Source organism: Lethenteron reissneri, chromosome 57, assembly GCF_015708825.2.
Source record: "Lethenteron reissneri isolate LAM-NWPU_2019-01 chromosome 57, ASM1570882v1, whole genome shotgun sequence".
In the NCBI taxonomy this organism is placed as follows: domain Eukaryota; kingdom Metazoa; phylum Chordata; class Hyperoartia; order Petromyzontiformes; family Petromyzontidae; genus Lethenteron; species Lethenteron reissneri.
In genome coordinates, this window is record NC_083835.1 from 8,472,775 (window position 1) to 8,493,017 (window position 20,243).

At 52.2% G+C, this 20,243-nt stretch overlaps 1 protein-coding gene across 1 annotated transcript in view; it reads left to right on the plus strand.

The window, feature by feature from the left end:
* The window catches only part of LOC133357228 (E3 ubiquitin-protein ligase RNF213-like), an 86,873-nt gene extending 66,636 nt beyond the window's left edge, over nucleotides 1–20,237 (plus strand). Inside the window, exons 35-48 of the mRNA XM_061575057.1 lie at nucleotides 274–374; nucleotides 1,798–1,951; nucleotides 2,566–2,740; nucleotides 3,397–3,485; nucleotides 4,327–4,545; nucleotides 5,117–5,252; nucleotides 9,552–9,635; nucleotides 10,160–10,340; nucleotides 13,126–13,327; nucleotides 14,675–14,752; nucleotides 15,153–15,347; nucleotides 16,354–16,443; nucleotides 17,992–18,173; nucleotides 19,352–20,237. Of these exons, the coding sequence (XP_061431041.1) occupies nucleotides 274–374; nucleotides 1,798–1,951; nucleotides 2,566–2,740; nucleotides 3,397–3,485; nucleotides 4,327–4,545; nucleotides 5,117–5,252; nucleotides 9,552–9,635; nucleotides 10,160–10,340; nucleotides 13,126–13,327; nucleotides 14,675–14,752; nucleotides 15,153–15,347; nucleotides 16,354–16,443; nucleotides 17,992–18,173; nucleotides 19,352–19,508 (2,043 nt within the window). The 3' untranslated portion in view covers nucleotides 19,509–20,237. The remainder of the gene's footprint in view (nucleotides 1–273; nucleotides 375–1,797; nucleotides 1,952–2,565; nucleotides 2,741–3,396; nucleotides 3,486–4,326; nucleotides 4,546–5,116; nucleotides 5,253–9,551; nucleotides 9,636–10,159; nucleotides 10,341–13,125; nucleotides 13,328–14,674; nucleotides 14,753–15,152; nucleotides 15,348–16,353; nucleotides 16,444–17,991; nucleotides 18,174–19,351) is intronic.
* The last annotated feature ends 6 nt before the right edge of the window (nucleotides 20,238–20,243 follow it).

Consider the following 20,243-nt stretch of genomic DNA (forward strand, 5'->3'; position numbering starts at 1 on the left):
GAGCAGTGTCAGGCGTTGCTTGAAACCACAATTCTTGTGCAGCTGCCAGATGTTTTCTAGGCAAGCGTCGGTTTTCACCGTTCAGGGTCTCATCAGCAGTGTCAGGCATTGCTTAACCAATGCCGGCAAAGGCCGGTTCTCGACGTCCAGCGTCTCGTCGGCACTGTCGACGCCGTAGCAGCCTCTGCCGTAGGACGGCCGCTCGTTGTGACCCGCTTTAGCTGACCTCGCCGCCTCTGTCCCCACCGTGCCGGGCGCCCGGACCCCAATCAGTGCGGGGCGCCCATGCAGACGGCGCGGTGCATCGAGTGCGGCGTCGCGGTCGGCGGACTGGGCCACAGGCCCGTCGCCGGATTCACCGCCATCCCGCCCGGGTGAGATCCACAGCCACCCACGACGACCCTCTCCCACCCACTCCCACACCCACCCACACACACCCACCCACACACACACACCCACCCACACACACACACCCAACCCACGGCAGCACCACGACCGAACTGGGCAGAGATGATCTCCCAAGCGAAATGCTGAGGGAGGGTGCGTTTGTGCACAGACTGCCCTACATGACATCGTAGCAATAGTCTGGACCACTGGACGGATTCCGCAAGATTGGAAGGATGCCCTTGTGGTCCCCCTCATTAAGAAGGGGGACCGCACAGTCTGTAACAACTACAGGGGCATCTCACTCCTCAGTGTGCCGGGCAAGGTCCTGGCAATGATTATTCAACATCGCCTTGCCAGGCACGCTGAGGAGAGGCTTGCAGAGCCCCAATGCGGTTTCAGGCCAGGGTGGTTCTGTGCAGATGCCATATATTTTGTCCATCTGCTACAGCAGAGGTGTAGGGAATTCCGACAAGACCTGCATCTCTGCCTTATTGATGTGGTCAAGGCCTATGATACCAGTAATAGGCCTGGGCTCTGAGTTGTTCTTTGTTCTTTCGGAGTCCCTGACTCTCTGCTCACAATGATGATGGTGAGCAGGCCCAGGTAAATATGCGAGTCGGAGCCATTCCCTGTTCATCTTGGAGTGCGACAGGGATGCCCTCTGTCTCCCACATTATTTTACGTCTATTTCCACTACGTAGTTCGTGAAGCCTTCCATGGCCGTACTGGAGGAATCTCCATCTGGTACAGATACAATGGGAGGCTGATCGATGCCCGCGTGTGGTCGAGGGATGGCTCCCTATTGCTCAACCACGTTATGTATGCCGATGATCTGGTAATTGCTAACTCAGAGGAGGAGTTGGAGGCGCTGCTGCTGAACCTGGAGCGTGCCACTTAGAGGTGGGGTCTTATCATCAGCCCCACCAAAACTAAGCACCTACCTGGATATTGTGTGCCTTCAAACATGCTGATGATGTGGATTTTTATGTTGTTGATGGTGATGTTGATAGGGATGGGGATGGTGATTTTGTTGATGGCGATGTTGATGGTTTTGATGATGTTGAAAGTGATATTTATGATGGTGTAGCTGATGTTAATGGTGGTGGTGATGTTGCTGGTGATGATGTTTATGATGTTACTGGTGATGATTTTGATGATAGTGATTGTGTTGATGGTGTTGATGACGATATTGATTGTGAAATTGATAGTGATATTGATGATATTGATATTAATGATGATGTTGTTGTTGATGTTAATGGTGGTGATAGTGATGTTGATGGTGTTAATGTTGATGGTGTTGATGATGATGTTGATTGTGTTTGATGACGATGTTAATAATGATGTTGATAGTCACATTAATGTTGATGATATCGATGATTAATGATGATGGTGATGTTGTTGTTGATGTAGTAAGGAGCACACCAGGAGGGGTCACGTGCTAGGAGATCCGTCGCGCCGGGACTCGGGCCTCTCATCCGACCGAGGTGTCCCCGCGCTCGCGTTTGGGGTTCTGCGAGCGCTCACCCACGCCGCCATGCTGCTCGGCTACATCTCCGACCCCAAGGTGACCCGGGTTCGACTCCCGCTCACGGCCGCCAGCAACGCCGGTGGCGATTGTCCGGACCGACTCAGCCTCAAATGAGTACACCTGGAGCGGGGAATGAACGTCAGCACCGGGAAGACAAAGGCGGCCGGGCGTGGTGCTTGCGACCCACCCCTACGTGTGCCGTTGCCGGTCTTTATAGGTGCTGCTCGCTAGCAGCACTTGCCTCAATGGTCTATTAAGGCTATCCGGGGAATGTTTGTATTGTCTTTGGGGGAGCGGTGGCGCGTCAGTTAGCACCCTGCGCTGCACTATGAACCCCGGGCACCCACGTTCGATTCCCGCTCACGGCCACCACCATCACCAAATGACTATTATCTGAACCGGTCCTTGGCCTCGTCTACGTCAACTCAGCCTCAAATGAGTACCCGGTACTGTGTGTAGCAAACATCGCCACTGGGGAGACAAAGGCGGTCGTGGGCATGCTGCTGGCCACCCCACCCACCTCATCGTGTGTTCCACTGCGCTGTGTCTTCATAGCCGCTGCCGCCGCTCACTACCAACAGCACTTGGCCCCTCTGGCCTGTTAAGGCCACGCGGTGGGATCGGGTAACTTTGTCTTTGTCTCTGCGCAGGGCACCGCCGGCCTCATCGATCCCCGCGTGGGCGACGCGGCGGCCTTCCTGCTGCGCCACCTGGAGCAGGACCTGCAGCAGCTGTCGTCGGCGCTGGGCCGCAGCACCGACGACGCCCTGCTCCTCGTTCACCTGGCGACGGCTCGCCTACTGCACCTGGAGCCCGGCGACAGCGGTGGGCTGGGTGTTCTGTAGGGATAGTGGATGGGCTGGGTGTTGTGTAGGGATAGTGGATGGGCTGGGTGTTCTGTAGGATTAGTGGATGGGCTGGGTGTTCTGTAGGATTAGTGGATGGGCTGGGTGTTGTGTAGGGATAGTGGATGGGCTGGGTGTTCTGTAGGATTAGTGGATGGGCTGGGTGTTCTGTAGGGATAGTGGATGGGCTGGGTGTTCTGTAGGGATAGTGGATGGGCTGGGTGTTCTGTGGAGATAGTGGATGGGCTGGGTGTTGTGTTGGGATAGTAGATGGGCTGGGTGTTCTGTGGGGATAGTGGATTGGCTGGGTGTTGTGTAGGGATAGTGGATGGGCTGGGTGTTGTGTAGGGATAGTGGATGGGCTGGGTGTTCTGTAGGATTAGTGGATGGGCTGGGTGTTGTGTAGGGATAGTGGATGGGCTGGGTGTTCTGTAGGGATAGTGGATGGGCTGGGTGTTCTGTGGGGTGAGTGGATGGGCTGGGTGCACCGTGGGCTAGTCAATAGTCTTACTCAGCTTTGCAGTGTCTTTCATAGTACTGGGCTAGGTAACAGCTATCGTAGCCACGTGCACCCCATTCCCCCTGTCCACTCCCACCCCTTGCTCCCCCCCCCCCCCCCCCATTCCTACTTCTCAGACGCAAACGACGGGAAGCTGACGAGCCGCCAGCAGCGGGCGGACTGGGAGAGCGATTTCACGCGCCAGGCTCTGAGTCCGCTGCTCAAGGCGAGTTCCCCCCATCCACACCCCCCCCCCCCCCCACAATCGAGCCGGGCCTGCGCCCAGGGCGTTCGGCCACTTCCATAGTAGCAGCGGCTTCTGGCTCGGCGCTTTTGGATGCGCTTCCGCGGCCATCTGGAACGCTCTTCTGTTCCGATATCATGAAGCCACCTGGAGCCTCGTGCTTTTAAATCAACATCTAGATTGACAGAACTAATTTCTTTACAACTGCTTGTTGTCGTGTTTAGTTCGTTGTCCTTCCCCCGTGCCTCCGATTAGCACGGTTGGCTATGTACGGTGCGATAGAAGTTCAACATACATACAGACATACGTACGTAATGATTTGGCCAAATCTGTCTCCGAAGCGCCACCAAATGTTTCGGAGTAATCTTCCGGGAAAATTCAAAATCATTTGAATGTTCTAATTCATCTTTTTTATGACATCTCTCCTCCATTCCAAAGAAGCGCACTCATAATCATCTTCTTGAAGGCAGTGGCTTCTGGATATCGGCGCAGCGGGGGTTGAGATGTTAACTACCTAGCCTGGTGTGCAGGAGGTCGTGGGTTCAATCCTGACCCTGATGCTTGCTGCTGTATATTTGGAGTTTGTGTCTCTCCCTCTCTTTCATCATCATCACGGTGGCTAGGAGATGTGAACTACTTTGGCCGCTGCTCCACCTGGCTGAACTGTCATTTGTGGCCCAGGTCTCCCTCCGTGAGTGGGCCTCACCTGGCAAAAATAAAAATTAGTTCGTTAATAGCGAGCAATAGACATCACTTCCTGTGACCTCGTGGTCTTCTTTGCCCGTCTCCCCCCCCCGTCCCCACCCCCCTCTCCATCCACCAGGACCTGGAGCAGAACCTCGAGGAACTGCGTCGGCGTGTCAGCGATGACCGGCGCGGTCCGCTCATGCGGATGCTGTACGGCGACCCCACGCAGCAGCAGCAGCAGCAGGATGAGCTGTGGCGCTACCATCCCCGTGTCTCCGCTCAGCATCTCTCCTCGCTGCTGGAGCAGCAGGAGCTGCAGCAGGAGCTGCCGGTGCTCACCCTCTTCCTCGCCCAGGTATGTGACCGTTCCCGCCCGTCGCTCGGCATTTCCGCCGGGCGCAAGCCGAGCAGGACGCGCACGGCTCTGCGGGGCCGGGCGCCGTTTCCGCCTTCGTTTTCCACCACGGACGCAGAGCCACGAGCCTGCGGGTCGTTATGTAGAGGCGACGAGGCTCCGAGTGCGAGTTCGTCGGTCTCTCCGTGAGTCTTTGTGGGTACAGGGCTCCCTTTGGGAGTCGATGGGTCTTTCGGCTAGTCTGTGAGTCTCTGCGAATACAGGGGATCCCTATGGGAGGTTACGGGTCCCTCTCCGTGGTGGAGATTAATCCACACTCTGTATGTATGTTTGTTGAACTTCTTTCGCGCACCGTTCGTAGCCAACCGGAGGTGCAGGGAAGGACGACCAACTAAACACCAAAAAAGCAATCTCTAAAGATGATGACTTTTCCAAATGTAGACAATTTAAAAGTGCACAGCACAGCTTCCCAGTGCCTTCGTAACATCAGAAAGGAACCAAAGAGGTGCCCTACGACGCGCCTGCCCCCCCCCCCCCTGCTCACGCCTCCCGCCCCCCGCCGCCGCCCCAGGAGCGCCAGCTGCGTCTGGTCCGTCACCTGCCGGCGCTGGTGTCTCTGGCTCGCGAGCTCGTGAGCCGCTTCTGCTTCGCGGATCGCGAGAGCAACCTCGGGTCCATCCGCCGCTACCTCTCCGCCGTGCGCCCAGGTAACGTGGCCCCCATCGTGACGCTCGCTCCGCTTTCGGTGCCACCTTTGGCGACCTTCGACCCCCCCCCCCCCCACCCCCGAGACCTTCCTGGATGGTCAAACGCACCTCCCCCCCCCCCCCCACTGTCCCCTCGTCCCCTCCGGCCGCCCGTCACCGCCCTTCCATGACAGGCGAAGCGTGACGAGGCCTCATCCAGCAGTGGATCGACACGGGCCGTAACGACGATGGCTTTACTTTTTTCTTGTCTATTTCTTTTTTTGTTTGCTTTACTTAAAAAATATATATATATATATATATCTATGAGGACCCCTTTTTGCCAGTATCAAGGCGATGTAAAAAAAAACTAATAACAGGCGTTTGCCCTTTTCTGGCTAGATCCACAGGAGGGGTGTTAAGATATTAAAACAACAAGTGGACACCCGTTAGAACAAGGCATCGAGTCTGCAGTAGCCATGGTCTCGGTAAAACATGCAAACCTATGCTCTCACATTGTCGATGCATCGTCCTTGACCCTCATTCGCTTGCGCCGGAAACACGTGTTTTTATAACAGTGGCTTCCTCGCCGAACTAATCACGCTTTGATATTTGCATTTGCCCGTGTACTGCTCGCCTTTTGGCAGTTGTCCTCCGGTCTAACACCGGTGCAGAGACAAGACCATAGAGCAGGGGTCCTCAAACTTTTTAAACAGGGGGCCAGTTCACTGTCCTTCAGACCGTTGGAGGGCCGGACTATAGTTAAAAAAAAACTATGAACAAATTCCTATGCACACTGCATATATCTTATTTTGAAGTGAAGAAACAAAACGGGAATAAATACAATATTTAAAATGAAGAACAAGTAAAGTTAAATCAACAAACTTGCCAGTATTTCAATGGGAACTATGGGCCTGCTTTTGGCTAATGAGATGGTCAATGTCCGGTTCCATATTTGTCACTGCTAGTCGTAACAAGTGAAGCAAGTGTGCATCCATTAGTCTAGATCTGGTTGGAGATTTCAAATGTTTCATACTGGAAAAAGTCTGTTCACAGACATAAGTGCTGCCAAAGATGGTTGCCATTTTGAGTGCATGGTTCCTGAGATGAGGATATGTCTCAGAGGGGAGAGATGCATAGAAATTATGAAGGCTGCTTGACTTGAATGCGTCTTTCAGAGTCACAATTCTGCAGTTCAGCCAGTTCTATTTGGTAAATTGTATCCACATTTTCAAATGTCAATAGAAAATGGGTTACGGAAAAGCTGTATGTCCTGTTCATGGAGATGAAGCTCTTTAAATCCAAATTGGAACTCCTTTTGCAATTTTTCCAGTGAATCCACACGTTTTGTTTGGGAATGCAACCAATGGTTTTTCCGCTAACAGATTTTGAGTTGTGGGGAGATGGCAGAAGTTTTCCTCCTTCACTTGTTTGATGAGGAGGCCTAATATTACTTCAAATGCTTTGACATGTGATTGCATATCACAGATGAGCTTCCCCTGTCCTTGAAGTTGCACATTGAAACTGTTGAGTAGCTCTGTTACATCTGTCAGAAAGGCAAGGTGCCATTTCCATTCTGCATCATTGAGCTCTGGTACTTCTTTGTTTTTTTAAAGCAGAAAAGCTGTAATCTGTGGAAGTAAGTCATAGAAACGTTTCAAAACTCTCCCTCGACTCAGCCAACGGACTTCTGTGTGATACAGAACATCTTCATAGTCAACATTTAGCTCAGACAGAAATGCCTGAAATTGTCTGTGGTTTAGTGCATGAGCTCTAATGAAGTTAACACAAGATACCACAAATTTCATAACCGAGTCCCACTTCAGTGATTTACTACACAGCGCTTGTTGGTGGATGAGGCAGTGTATGGCTATTGGATGAGAATGGTTATGTTTGTCCATCTCTTGGTTAATGCGAGCAATTACTCCTTTCTTAGACCCCACCATGCTAGGAGCACCATCAGTTGTCACACTGGCTAGTTTAGCCCAGTTCAGCTCCAAACCATTCACAGTTTGGCAAACCTTTTCATAGATATCCTCTCTTCTTGGTTCTTTCGGTAAAGTCACGTAGAAGGGAAGTAATAAAATAATAAAAATAAAACATAATAAAATAATTCTCACGACGTTTCGGCCACAACGCAAGCAGCCGTCCTCAGGTGAAAGCCAGGTCTGTCGGGGAGACAGCGTCTGAATGAAACAGCACACGAGCTTGGAGCATATATAAGCTGGGTTGGAAATGGAGGAAAGAGCGCCTTGACAAATACTTTGCATATCAAGAGGAATTTAGCATATTTATGGGACATGCAGGAATGTTATTAGTACTACATATGCAGCACGGGCATATGTAGTACTAATCACATTCCTGCATTTCCCATAAATATGCTAAATTCCTCTTGATATTGAAATTATTTTGTCAAGGCGCTCTTTCCCCCGCTTCCAACCCAGCTTATATATGCTCCAAGCTCGTGTGCTGTTTCATTCAGACGCTGTCTCCCCAACAGACCTGGTTTTCACCTGAGGACGGCTGCTTGCGTTGTGGCCGAAACGTCGTGAGAATTATTTTATTACTTCCCTTCTATATACGGCCAATCAGTAAAAAAGTGTCACGTTGACAAAAGACAAATAGTTCACTGCTTTAGCCCACCGGTGTGTTGAAGCCACAACATTTACAATTTGAGTACGACGTTTCGCTGGTAATTGCATCCAGCATCATCGGACAATTCGCCAGAATTGTGAGGCTCTGCTGTGTCTCCCGTTCTTATATAGAGCAGCAGCAGGGTGACGTCATCATTAACTCATTAACGGGAGACACAGCAGAGCCTCACTATTCTGGCGAATTGCCCGATGATGCTGGATGCAATTACCAGCGAAACGTCGTACTCAAATTGTAAATGTTGTGGCTTCAACACACCGGTCGGCTAAAGCAGTGAACTATTTGTCTTTTGTCAACGTGACACTTTTTTACTGATTGGCCGTGTCGGGTGGTGGAGGGTTACGACACATTTATAAATAACGCGATCTAAACCCAAAAACGTTGATTATGAATAACATTGGTCGCGAAAGCCTACGTGTTAAAGTAAGTTCGTTCGTTCGCTTATCAGTCCGTTTGTCCTGGTGAGGTTCGCAGCAGCAGTATGTTGAGTAGTGGCGGTCCAGACCTCCCATTCCTTGGCGACAGACTCTAGCTCTACATTATTATACACTACACAATACTCTACTACACTATAGACTACTATACACTACACTACTATACACTATACATTACGATACACTATACACTATGATACGCTATACACTACTATACACTACACTATGATACACTATACACTACGATACACACGACACTACTATACACGACAATACTATACATTACACTACTTTACACTACACTACTATACACTACACTACTATACACTACACTACTTTACACTACACTATACACGACACTACTTTATACGACACTCTACACGACATTACTATACACTACACTACTATACACTACACTACTATACACTACACTACTATACACTACACTACTATACACGACACTACTATACACTACACTACTATACACGACACTATGATACACTACGATACACAGACTCTAGCTCTTCCTGGGGAATTCCTAGGCGTTCCCAGGCCAGCCGAGCGACATCGTCCTGCCAGCAGCGTGTCCTGGCCCGACCCCGGGGTCTTCGCCCAGTGGGGCCGTGCTGCCGGGTAGACTTCCAGGGGGAGTCTACTGGGGGGGGGGGGGGGGGGCATCCTTAGCAGGTGCCCGAACCACCTCAACATGGGGCGGGGGGTGGGACCTCACCCGGCATCTCGAGCTCTCAGGATCTGAATCTGTATTCATCCTGGAGGAGGAATGCAATGAGGGAGCCATTGAAACGCCATTTCACAGACGTCCAGTTACACGAAACAACTCGCTCGCCGTGGCTATGCTCCGGCTCGATGACTTTTAAAAGCATCAGTTCAGCCGTCACGCCGACCGCGAACACTACTCTCATGTGGCGGGGTGGGTGGGGAGACTGCTGCCCACTGCTGTGTGTGAAGAAGAAGAGGGAGGAGGAGGAGGAAGAGGCGGTAGCTCTGTGATATCCGCTTCCACGAGCCGTACTCCAAGCGTGAAGGGGTGCCCTGCCCTGCCCTGCGAGATTTCCAAATGGCTTCTTTGTCTGGTCACGTGACACCGATAGCAGTCAAGGGTATAATTGGGATAAGTGACAGTGTTCGTCTCTGTCTCCCGTGTGTCTCCCCGTGTCTCTCTGCACCTCTGTGTCTCTGTGTCTCCATGTGTCCCCGTGTGGTCCCCCCATTGTAGGCGCCGTGCAGCATGATCTCTATGCCAAGGCGGAGCTGTTCGTGAGCGTGTGGAACCAGCTGAGGACGGCCATCAGGGATGAGAGTAAGAGCAGCGCGCTCGCTCACTCACCAGAACACCCAGCGCCGGTTTGAAACATTCAGGCTTACCTTGCCGACTATCCATCCCGGGTTTAACCAGGCTGGATTCGAGTGTGAGGAGCTCACAAATCCTTGAAAGATCTGTACACGGTCCCCATTAATTATCGTTGAGCTCCTTCGGCAGGCGAGGCTGTGTCGGCCGGGTCACGCAGCCCGAATGCCCAGCCACGGCATGCTGCCCAAGCAGCTTCTGTTGGGCCGGATAGAGGGGGCTGGAGAGGAGATGGACTTATGTAGAGCTGAGTGGACTGATACCAGCGGCGTCGAGATCGGCCGCTATGAAGGAGGCCCGTGAAGGACGCTACTGGGTAGTTGGGAGGCAGTCGCCCTCCAGCGACGGCAGAGGAGCGACGCTCACGACAACGAGCGGAGCGGCTAAATCGCAGCAAGTTGTCACAGTGTCTCAGCAGGAGTCTGCCCCCCCCCTCGCCGCACGCGTAATCTCCCCGTGCCCCACGTGCCTTCCAGACGAGCTGGGCGTCCCCGCGTCGCTGCTGGAGGAGGACCTGAGCGTGGAGAGCGACGCGCTCGTGCTGCTGCCTCGTCGCACGGGGCCCGGCCTCGTCGCCTCCGCCCTCCTGTCGCGCCTCGTCGCCCTGCACAACCGCGTGGTGGCGGCCAGCGAGACCGCCGACGCTCACGACGTCCCGTGCGTTCCTCTCCGCTTGCTGTGCCCAGTGCACCGTCGCCTCTGCCCCTATTTGGCCAGTAGCCCGTTTCGTTTGCTTCCGTGGTGGCGGTGGCTACGCTGGCCGCTGCATGTGGCAGCCTGTAGTGACCCCCGCGCTGTGGAGGCAGCAGCGAGGGTTGACAGATCACGCACAGATGTTGAGAAACTCCCTTCCTCCCCATCGGTGGGCATCGAGGCGCTGGGGTTGGTGATCGGTCCGCGACCGCGTCGCTGTTCATTCTAGAATTGTCCTCATCCTCCTTCTGTTGTCATAGGGTTTCAAATGCACTTGCCCGAAGAGTCCGGGTGAAGGCTACCCGGGGGACCTTTGTCTTTGGGTGCCACGGTGCCGAGTAAAGCTAAGAAACTGTTTTTCAAAGGGGTGACTTGGCCGGCAGATATTCATCACGGTGGCGATAACATGTTAACTCCCTCGCCTTGTATACAAGAGGTCGTGGGTTCTATCCCGACCCTGGCTGTATATTTGGAGTTTGCGTGTCTCTCTCGCTCATCATAATCATCATCATCACAGTGACTAGATGTTAACTCCCTCGCCTGGTATACAGGAGGTCATGGGTTCGATCCCGACCCTGATGCCTGCTGCTGTATATTTGGAGTTTGCGTGTCTCTCTCCCCGTGGTCGTGTGGATTTCTCTGCAGGTCCTCCGGTTTTTGCCTCGACATTTAGAAGCCTGCGTTTAGAGTCTTTGGCTGCTCTACATTTCCACGTGATGTTGATAAGCCACGTCGTTGAGCTACCGTTTGTGGTCGCCAGGTCGTTTCTTGAAAAGAGCCATAGAACTCAGTGGGGCCTTACCTGGTAAATACAGTTAAGTTTAACATTGGCCTGGTAAATCCGCTAGGCCAAAGGATTCATTGACATGTTGATGTTTTTGTGCGGAGACACAGAGCTCTGCTTTATGTTTCTTCATGCACCGTGCAACCAGAATTGTCTTCTTGCACGTGGTCACATATCCCACATGCTTGCACATTCACCTCGAGCTCGGTCCCTGTTGCACTGGAGCATTATGGGTAAAGAGCAGGCATAACTAGAAATCCAAATTGAGCGATGGTGGTTGAACAGTGTGGTTGTGGTTGAACAGTGTGGTGGTGGTGGTGGTGGTTGAACAGTGTGGTTGTGGTTGAACAGTGTGGTTGTGGTTGAACATTGTGGTGGTGGTGGTGGTTGAACAGTGTGGTGGTGGTTGAACAGTGTGGTGGTGGTTGAACACTGTGGTGGTGGTGGTGGTGGTTGAACACAGTGTGGTGGTGGTGGTGGTTGAACACAGTGTGGTGGTGGTGGTGGTGGTTGAACACAGTGTGGTGGTGGTGGTGGTTGAACACAGTGTGGTGGTGGTGGTGGTTGAACGCAGTGTGGTGGTGGTGGTGGTTGAACACAGTGTGGTGGTGGTGGTGGTTGAACACAGTGTGGTGGTGGTGGTGGTTGAACACAGTGTGGTGGTGGTGGTGGTTGAACACAGTGTGGTGGTGGTGGTGGTTGAACACAGTGTGGTGGTGGTGGTGGTTGAACACAGTGTGGTGGTGGTGGTTGAACACGGTGTGGTGGTGGTGGTGGTTGAACACAGTGTGGTGGTGGTGGTGGTTGAACACGGTGTGGTGGTGGTGGTGGTTGAACACAGTGTGTGGTGCTGCTGCTGGTGGTGGGGGTTGTTGAACACAGTGTGGTGGATGACGTCAAACAGTCATTGTTCTGGTACAGAGGCCTCAGCACGAGTGGAGGAATCATCGAGTGAAGTTCATGGGAACACGCGGGGCTTAATTTCTAGCTGAAATTTTTATGGATTGCTGCTCGGCTGCCTTGGAGTAGGGATTATCGGCATAAGGCACTACCACTAGAGTACCCAGTATTCCTACCCGTAACAACATGTATTCTACCCGACATTCCGTTGCCAAGGGAATTCCCGGATTAGTCTTCTCGGCTGAAATTAAACACTGGGAACCACAACCATGGCAGTGGCAACAGAAGATCGACAAGGAGGCAACTGGCCATATGCCTGCGTACGCTATAATGGAAGAACCCTCATCATTGGACCTCCTTTGCCAGTACCAAAATTAGAGATTAGGGGTTTTCTCCCTTTTTTTCTGGCAACAAAACTGAAACCTTTTTACGAGGAATCACGTCTGCATTAACCACAATTCTTGTGGTCAAAATGTAAACAAAAAACACACTCTGATAACACTGGTCAACTCACTTTTTCTGGCATAAGGTATTCCAACGGTTTCAAGGTAATTTTGGGGTGCTGATTCCAAATCTGGCATCAGTTTTTGTCTATCACATCAGGTTTTTGAAATATCAAATATTGCATTTTCAATAAAAACTGTAGAAGAAAAATATTAAATAAATGTGGATATCTACGTAAAATGATATTATAAACACACTATCCTAAAAATACAGCACCAAATTTTAATACTAAAGCAGTCACTGACTCGCAACAACTTGCAATCATAAGTGACAGAGTTAATTTCGGGTAAAACTCAATTAAAATGGGGTATGCCGATAGCATAAAAATGAGATGTGATAAAGCAAATCTGAGATCAGATTTGGAATCAGCCCTCTGAAATTAGTCTACAACAGCTGCAAAAGTCCAGGCCAGAAAAAAAAAATTGTTGTTGACCAGTGTAATATATACTTTGTCCTTGAAACTGATTGGTCAACACCAGAGACGGCTGTCTTTTGAGCCTCGTCTCAATTGGTGCTGAATCCTCGTCTCGTCGTCGTCACGTCCTCTGTGCCCGGCGCCAGGCTGCCGGTGCCGGTGAGCGCCGTGTGCGAGCCGTACGTCGTGTCCTACGACGCCGACCAGGAGCTTCTGCCGCTGCTGGCGTCGGCACGGGGCTATGCGGCGACGGAGCCGGCGGCTGCCGCCGACAACCTCCACCTGCACGGCCTGCAGCGGCAGATCGTGCACCGCTTCATCCGCGGGCGCCCGCGTATCGATGTGACGGTGAGAGCGCGGTGCCCCGGTGTTGCATGATAGTGTCCCCTCGGGCTGACAGTAACCATAGCTTCTTCCCACCGTACTTCACAATTACATCTGTTATTTATATTTTTGCCCTAAGAGGGATTCTGGCCATAGACTAGAAGTCACCATGCCACGGCCAGCAATCAACAGCACCATTAATGTTGTGTAGCCGACTCTTCTCACCAACACACAGACAGGTGAGTGTTATCTTTTATTCTACTTTCTCCGCCACAGCTCGCTCCTTAATCCACAGCTCCATCCATCATCGACAGCTCCATCCATCATCAACAGCTCCCTCCTTAATCCACAGCTCCCTCCTCCATCCACAGCTCTCTCCTTCACCCACAGCTCTCTCCTTCTTAATCCACACCTCCCTCCTTCACCCACAGCTCTCTCCTTCACCCACAGCTCTTTCCTTCATCCACCGCTCACTCCTTCATCCACAGCTCTCCCTCCTCATCAACAGCTCCCTCCTTAATCCACAGCTCCCTCCTCCATCCACAGCTCTATGCTTCCTCGACAGCTCCCTCATTCATCCACAGCTCTCTCCTTCATCCACAGCTCTCTCCTTCATCCACCGCTCTCTCCTTCATCCACAGCTCTCTCCTTCACCCACAGCTCCCTCCTTCATCCACAGCTCTCTCCTTCATCCACAGCTCTCTCCTTCATCCACAGCTCCCTCCTTCATCCACAGCTCTCTTTTTCATCGAGTGTCCTCGATGTAAAGTATGTTCTGCAACTGCCGACAATTAGGTTTGTGAGTATTAAAGATGTCTTTGTTCTTTTAGTCTTATGCTAATATTTTGTCCTGTTTTGGCCAACATAGCATTGGCCACAGGAGCAACTAATTCGGTGCACACCTTCTATTGATAGCTTTGGTAATTCATCTTTAGTACCGGCTATTACAACAATGGAGAGTGGAGAAGCGATGTTCAGGACAACGAGCGGAGTGCCGGGCGGATAAAACGCGGCACGTTGGCACAGTAGGGGGCTCGGGTGGTATATTTGACAGTTATCTCAGTCAGTCAACCCATGGCACCCGGGTCTGTCCCGTGTCCTTCTGCCAATGAGCCTCTCACACATCACATGGCCTCAAAATGCACCTCCCGTGGTACAAGGATCGTGGTGATGCCAATGGCGGCTGTTGTTCATTTTTTGGGGAGCGGTGGTGCAGTGGTTGGCGCACTGTGTTTGGAACCCGACGACCCAAATTAGATTTTTGCTCGCGGCCAATTTCGGTGACGACGATATGAACTGTTCTCTGCGCCTCTGCTAGGACGACTCAGCCTGTAAGGCAACACGGGGGATCTCTGTCTTTTTGTGTTTCAGGACCTGCCAACACTCGTCTTCCCCCAGGACCGGGACTTCTCGGTCCTCTTCAGCGATCTGCGCCTCAAACTGCCCCAGGTAACAAATTGCACCCAGCCCAACCACGTAACGTCCCCCCTGTACCCCACCTGCCTTCCCTCCACACCACCCTCCCCTCCCTCCACACCACCCCTTTCCCACCACCACCACCATCCCCCATCATCCACCACCCCTCCCCCCCATCCCCCACCACCGTCCCTGCCCCGTCTCCCACCACCGCTCCAATCCCCCACCACCCTTCTCCCCCATCACCCACCACCCCTCCCCGCCCCCCCCATCCCCCACCACCCCTCTCCTCCATCACTACTCTCCCATCATTTCCTCCCCCGTTTCCTCCTCTTCCCCCCCCCGTTTCCTCCTTCCCCCCTGGCCCTCCCCCCCTGTCTCTTCCCCCCCCCCATCCCTCCCCCCGCTTCCTCCCCCCCCCGCCACGCGCCAGGTGGCTCTGCCCAGCGCCCTGCAGGATCGAGTCCGTGGCCAGCTGCGGTCGTTCCTCTACACGACGGAGGCCCACTCGGCGGTGCAAATCGTCGCCGGCTTCCTGGCGTCCGGCGGCGGCGACGGCGAGAGCGGCCTGCGCCCATTTCTGTGTGACACCATCCGCATGAACCAGCTCTCCCCGCATGTGCTGCAGGTGGACCCCCCACCGCCCCCCCAAACCCGACCGACGCGTTCGTTCTGCCGCAACGTTGCCGATTTATTCGTTGTTTTTTTTAAATCCTTTATATTAAGTTCACTTGCTTGCTTGCTTGCGTGCTTGCGTGCTTGCTTGCTTGCTTAGGACCGTGCAAATCTTTCTGTCGTTTTTTAACCCACTTCCCGTGATCCAATCGAGCTGACATTTTGCACACAGACTCGTTGTGCTTGACAATTAATTTTCATGAAAATTTTTTTCCAAAATTTTACACTTTTTAGTGAAAAAAAATTAAATATTTAATTACCAATTGCTTAATTGTGGCAGACAATCATCTGACCCATAGGTGGCAGCCATCTCAAGCCAGAGGACGAGAGGACTGTAACCGCCCGTTTCATGATGACGCAAATGTTGACTAACCACATGGCATGAAATCCCTGTCCCCACGCTGTATAGTGGAGACTATTTATAGAGCAGTTAAATTGAAGCCACCAGGTTCTTGAAAGTGGTCAACGCTAGTGCCCTCGGGAATATACGGGGCATGTCAAGAGGTGATCTTTCATTTTTAAATCCTTTATATTAACTTCACCTGCTTGCTTGCTTGCTTACTCAAGAAAAACAGAAATGAATAATAAAATGAAACCGATGCCACGCATATAAAGGATTTATAGTGAAAAACTTTGTTTTCACGGGTTAATTTTTACTTGGTTGGGAGCGCGGTAGAAACTCTCCATCATCGATCACGACCCATCGCCACGTAGCTCGCTGGGGCCTCACGTCTGGTAAAATGTCAATATATCTTTAAGTTTTTCTTCTTGGTTCTTTCCGTAAAGTCGCGTAGAAGGGAAATAATAAAATAATAAAAATAAAACATAAGAAAATTATTCTCACGACGTTTCGGCCACAACGCAAGCAGCCGTCCTCAGGTGAAGAACAGGTCTGTCAGACGCTGTCTTTCCGACAGACCTGTTCTTCATGTGCGACCCCCCCCCCCATTCCACTGCAGGTGCTCGAGGCATGCCGACTCAAGCACGTGACTTCGCTGTGGCACGTGCTCTCAGCCATGCGGTCCGAGCACTTCCTACTGAATAACCAGGTAAGACGGCCTTGGGGTGGGGATGGTTTTAGTTGGGTGTGTTTGAGCGATTTGTTCACCTCTGTTTAACACGTAGGCTTTCGCGAACAGTATTATATTCATAATAAAGGTGTTTGGGTGAGATCGCGTTATTTATAAATGTGTCGCAACCCTTCACCACCCGACATCAGTAAAAAATGTGTCACGTTGACAAAACGCCAATTAGTGACTTCTTCAGCCCACCGGTGTGTTTGCAGAATGAATCATTTAGATTTCGATTTAAAGCTTTCGTGACTGCAGGGATTCATCTTCTTGGTTGTTTCGGTAAAGTCACGTAGAAGGGAAATAATAAAATAATACAAATAAAACATAATAAAATAATTCTCACAACGTTTCGGCCACAACGCAAGCAGCCGTCCTCAGGTGAAGAACAGGTCTGTCGGAAAGACAGCGTCTGAATGAACACCACCCAGCTTAACTATACACTGCCAAGCCTGGTGGTGTCCATTCAGATGCTGTCTTTCCGACAGACCTGTTCTTCACCTGAGGACGGCTGCTTGCGTTGTGGCCGAAACGCGTGAGAATTGTATTTTATTATGTTCAATTTGTATTATTTTATTATTTCCCTTTTACGTGACTTTACCGAAAGAACCAAGAAGATAATCATTTAGAATTTGAGTACGACGTTTCGCTGATAATCACATCCAGCATCTCCGGGAAATTGGCCGTGTCGGGTGGTGGAGGGTTGCGACACATTTATAAATAACACGATCTGACCCAAAAACCTTAATTATGAATGTTTACCTCTGTTGGCGCCTTGCACCACGATCGTGTTTCTGTTTGTATTGCGTTTGTTGTCATAACGTCCTGAAGTCCCGTGCCCCTGCTGGTCCAGTCTGTGACGAAAGAGCTTCATTGCTCATCGGATTCCTCCTGCAGCATCAATAAATATTCCGATTCTGATTCCGAACTCGACTAACGGGGCACGTCTCGCTCAGATTGCATAGAGACACATGGAGACCCATAGAGACCCTTAGAGATACATAGACACCCAGAGATCCTTAGAGATATACAGTGACCCATAGAGACCCTTAGATATACATAGAGACCCATAGAGACCCGTAGAGATCCATATAGATACATATAGACACATAGAGACTCATAGAGACCCTTAGTTATACATAGTGACGCATAGAGATACATAAATATACGTAGAGACCCACAGAGATGCATAGAGACCCGTAGAGATAGACCCTTACAGACACTTAGAAGTACATAGAGATGCATAGAGACCCATAGAGACCCGTAGAGATAGACCCTTACAGACACTTAGAAGTACATAGAGATGCATAGAGACCCATAGAGACCCGTAGAGATAGACCCTTACAGACACTTAGAAGTACATAGAGACCCATAGAGACCCATAGAGATTGCATTCAAAGACCCATTGAGACCCATATAGACGAACAGACGCACGCACGGACAGTCGGACGGACGCACCCGAGGAGAGACGCAGCTACATCTGCCGACCAACACCCGCGTGACGCCTCCGGCCCCGCCGTGTGCCAGGAGCCCTTCCCAAGGCTGCCCTCGGACAGCTACCGCGAGCCGCTGAGCGCCGCGCAGGAGGAGCGGCTGAGCGCGCTGCTCGACGGCCGCTCTGGCGGGGCGCTGGCGGCGCTGGCGCTGGCGCTGCACGGCTTCATCCTCCTGGCGCTGTGCCGCAGGGGGGCTCACGACGCCCACTGGGGGTAAGGCGACTCGCCACCGGATGGGGCGGCGGGCGGGCGGGGGGGTAATGTACATGTTGTTTATGCCATTTAATGTGAAAATTCCGTCACAGTTCCTACGATCACTGTTTCATTGGTTTCATGGTTTTATTTTGGTGATTTCGAAAAGTGTATTGGTTTGGCCATGTTTGTTTGTTGTAGTACAGAGTTAGATTGATGGCCTTAATCTAAGTTGTCTTGTTGTTGTTGTTGGTTGACTTTCATGGCTTTATTTTGGTGATTTTCGAAAAGTGTATTGGTTTAGCCACGTTTGTTTGTTGTAGTACAGAGTTAGACTGATGGCCTTAATCTAAGTTGTCTTGTTGTTGTTGTTGTTTCACTTGCATCCCACTGGGATTTTTGCACACTGCGTTGGTGTACGGTGTTTTTTTCTGCAATATTTTGCTGTCTTTTCTTGAATTTTCTGTTTGCACTCAGTCACATAGTCACTTTAAGATGTTTTTTTGTTCATGTTTTTGTTTTTTGTTTGTTGCGGTTGCACCCGATTCAAGAGCCGAATGGCTCACAGGGCTACACCTAATCAATGAACTTGAACTTGAATGAGGGTAACTCGCCGGCGAGGGTAGTGGGTGGACACGGGCTTAAACGAGCACCTGGTGGGCAATGAACATCAGCACGGGGGGAGACAAAGGCGGCCGGGCGGGCGTGGTGCCGGCCACCCCACGCCCTCGTGTGCCGCGCCAGCCTTCGTAGGCGCTGCTGCTTCTCGCTCGTTGCTAACACCACTTGCCACAGGAGTCCGGTTGAAGGCTACCCGGGGGACCTTTGTCTTTGGGCGCCACGATGGCGAGATGTTGACTCCCTCGCCTGGTATGCTGGAGGGTCGAGGGTTCGATCCCGACCCTGGCGCCTGCTGCTGCTGCTGCTGTATATTTGGAGCTTGCGGTGTCTCTCTCTCTCTCCCCGTGGTCGCGTGGATTTTTCTCCGGGTCCTCCGGCATCTCCCCTCCGCATTTAGAATCCAACGTCACCACGACGTTCACAGTCGTTTGACTTCTGCTACGCATTGGGCTCATCATCGACGACGACGACGACGAGCCCACTTCGTTGAGCAAGCCTCCACCATTCGTGACGGCCAAAGGAAGCTCCACGGCTGGCAGCGGTTCTAATCTCGTCCTTCAATTCGTCCCCTTTGCCAGGTTGGCGGAGACCCTGGCGGCCGCGGGCATCGAGTGGCTCGTGGAGCAGGACCTCGACGCCGAGGTGACCGTGGGCCAGAGCGCTGCCGTGTGGCGGGCGGTGGTCGCGCACAGAGAGCGCAGGAGGACGTCTCTGAACAACGACCACAGCGCATGAGACGAAGATGCCCCCCCCCAACCCCCGTGTAGCCTTAACCCTTTTGAGAGTCTGACACTTAAGAGCGGCGTTCTTCGCTGCAAGGCAATCGCGGGCCCCCCCCACCCGCCACCCTGGTGGCCTTTAGTGCGACCCATCTGACGTGCCCCCCCCTCCCCCGACAATATACAAATGGTGACCCCCCCCCATCCCTCCACCCGCATCGTCATCATCAGGGTGCTGCTGTCACAAAGCCCCCCAATGGTTTCAGATGTCGTAGCGGACACACAAACACACCGATGACGTCTTATTGGGGAAGGTGTCCACCTCCACCAATCCCCGCCACTCCCTCCTCTGAGAATGAGTGAAGAACACTGCACGAGACAAAGGTAACCCGCGCAGCCTCCACTCGCTGTGGGGGCAAGTGCCCGTTGGAGACGCAGCAACGTCGACGACGAGAGCCTCCGTCGTCCGTCAACCCACGGGGCCGCTGGCGCCAGGCGAGGTGTCGCCACCCGAGTTCGGTACCCGCCCACGGCCGCCGACGACGCCGGCGCTGGGTCTCCTCTAGGTCGACTCGGCCTCAAATTGAGTTTCTGGTGCGGTGTCTGGTAAAAAAAAAAGTAGAAAACTAAATCAGCAGCACTGGGGAGACAAAGGCGGCCGGGTGTGGTGATGACCACAACCACCCACCCGTGTGCCACAGAGCCGGCCTTCATAGATGCCACTCGCTAACAGCACTTGCCCCCACAGTCT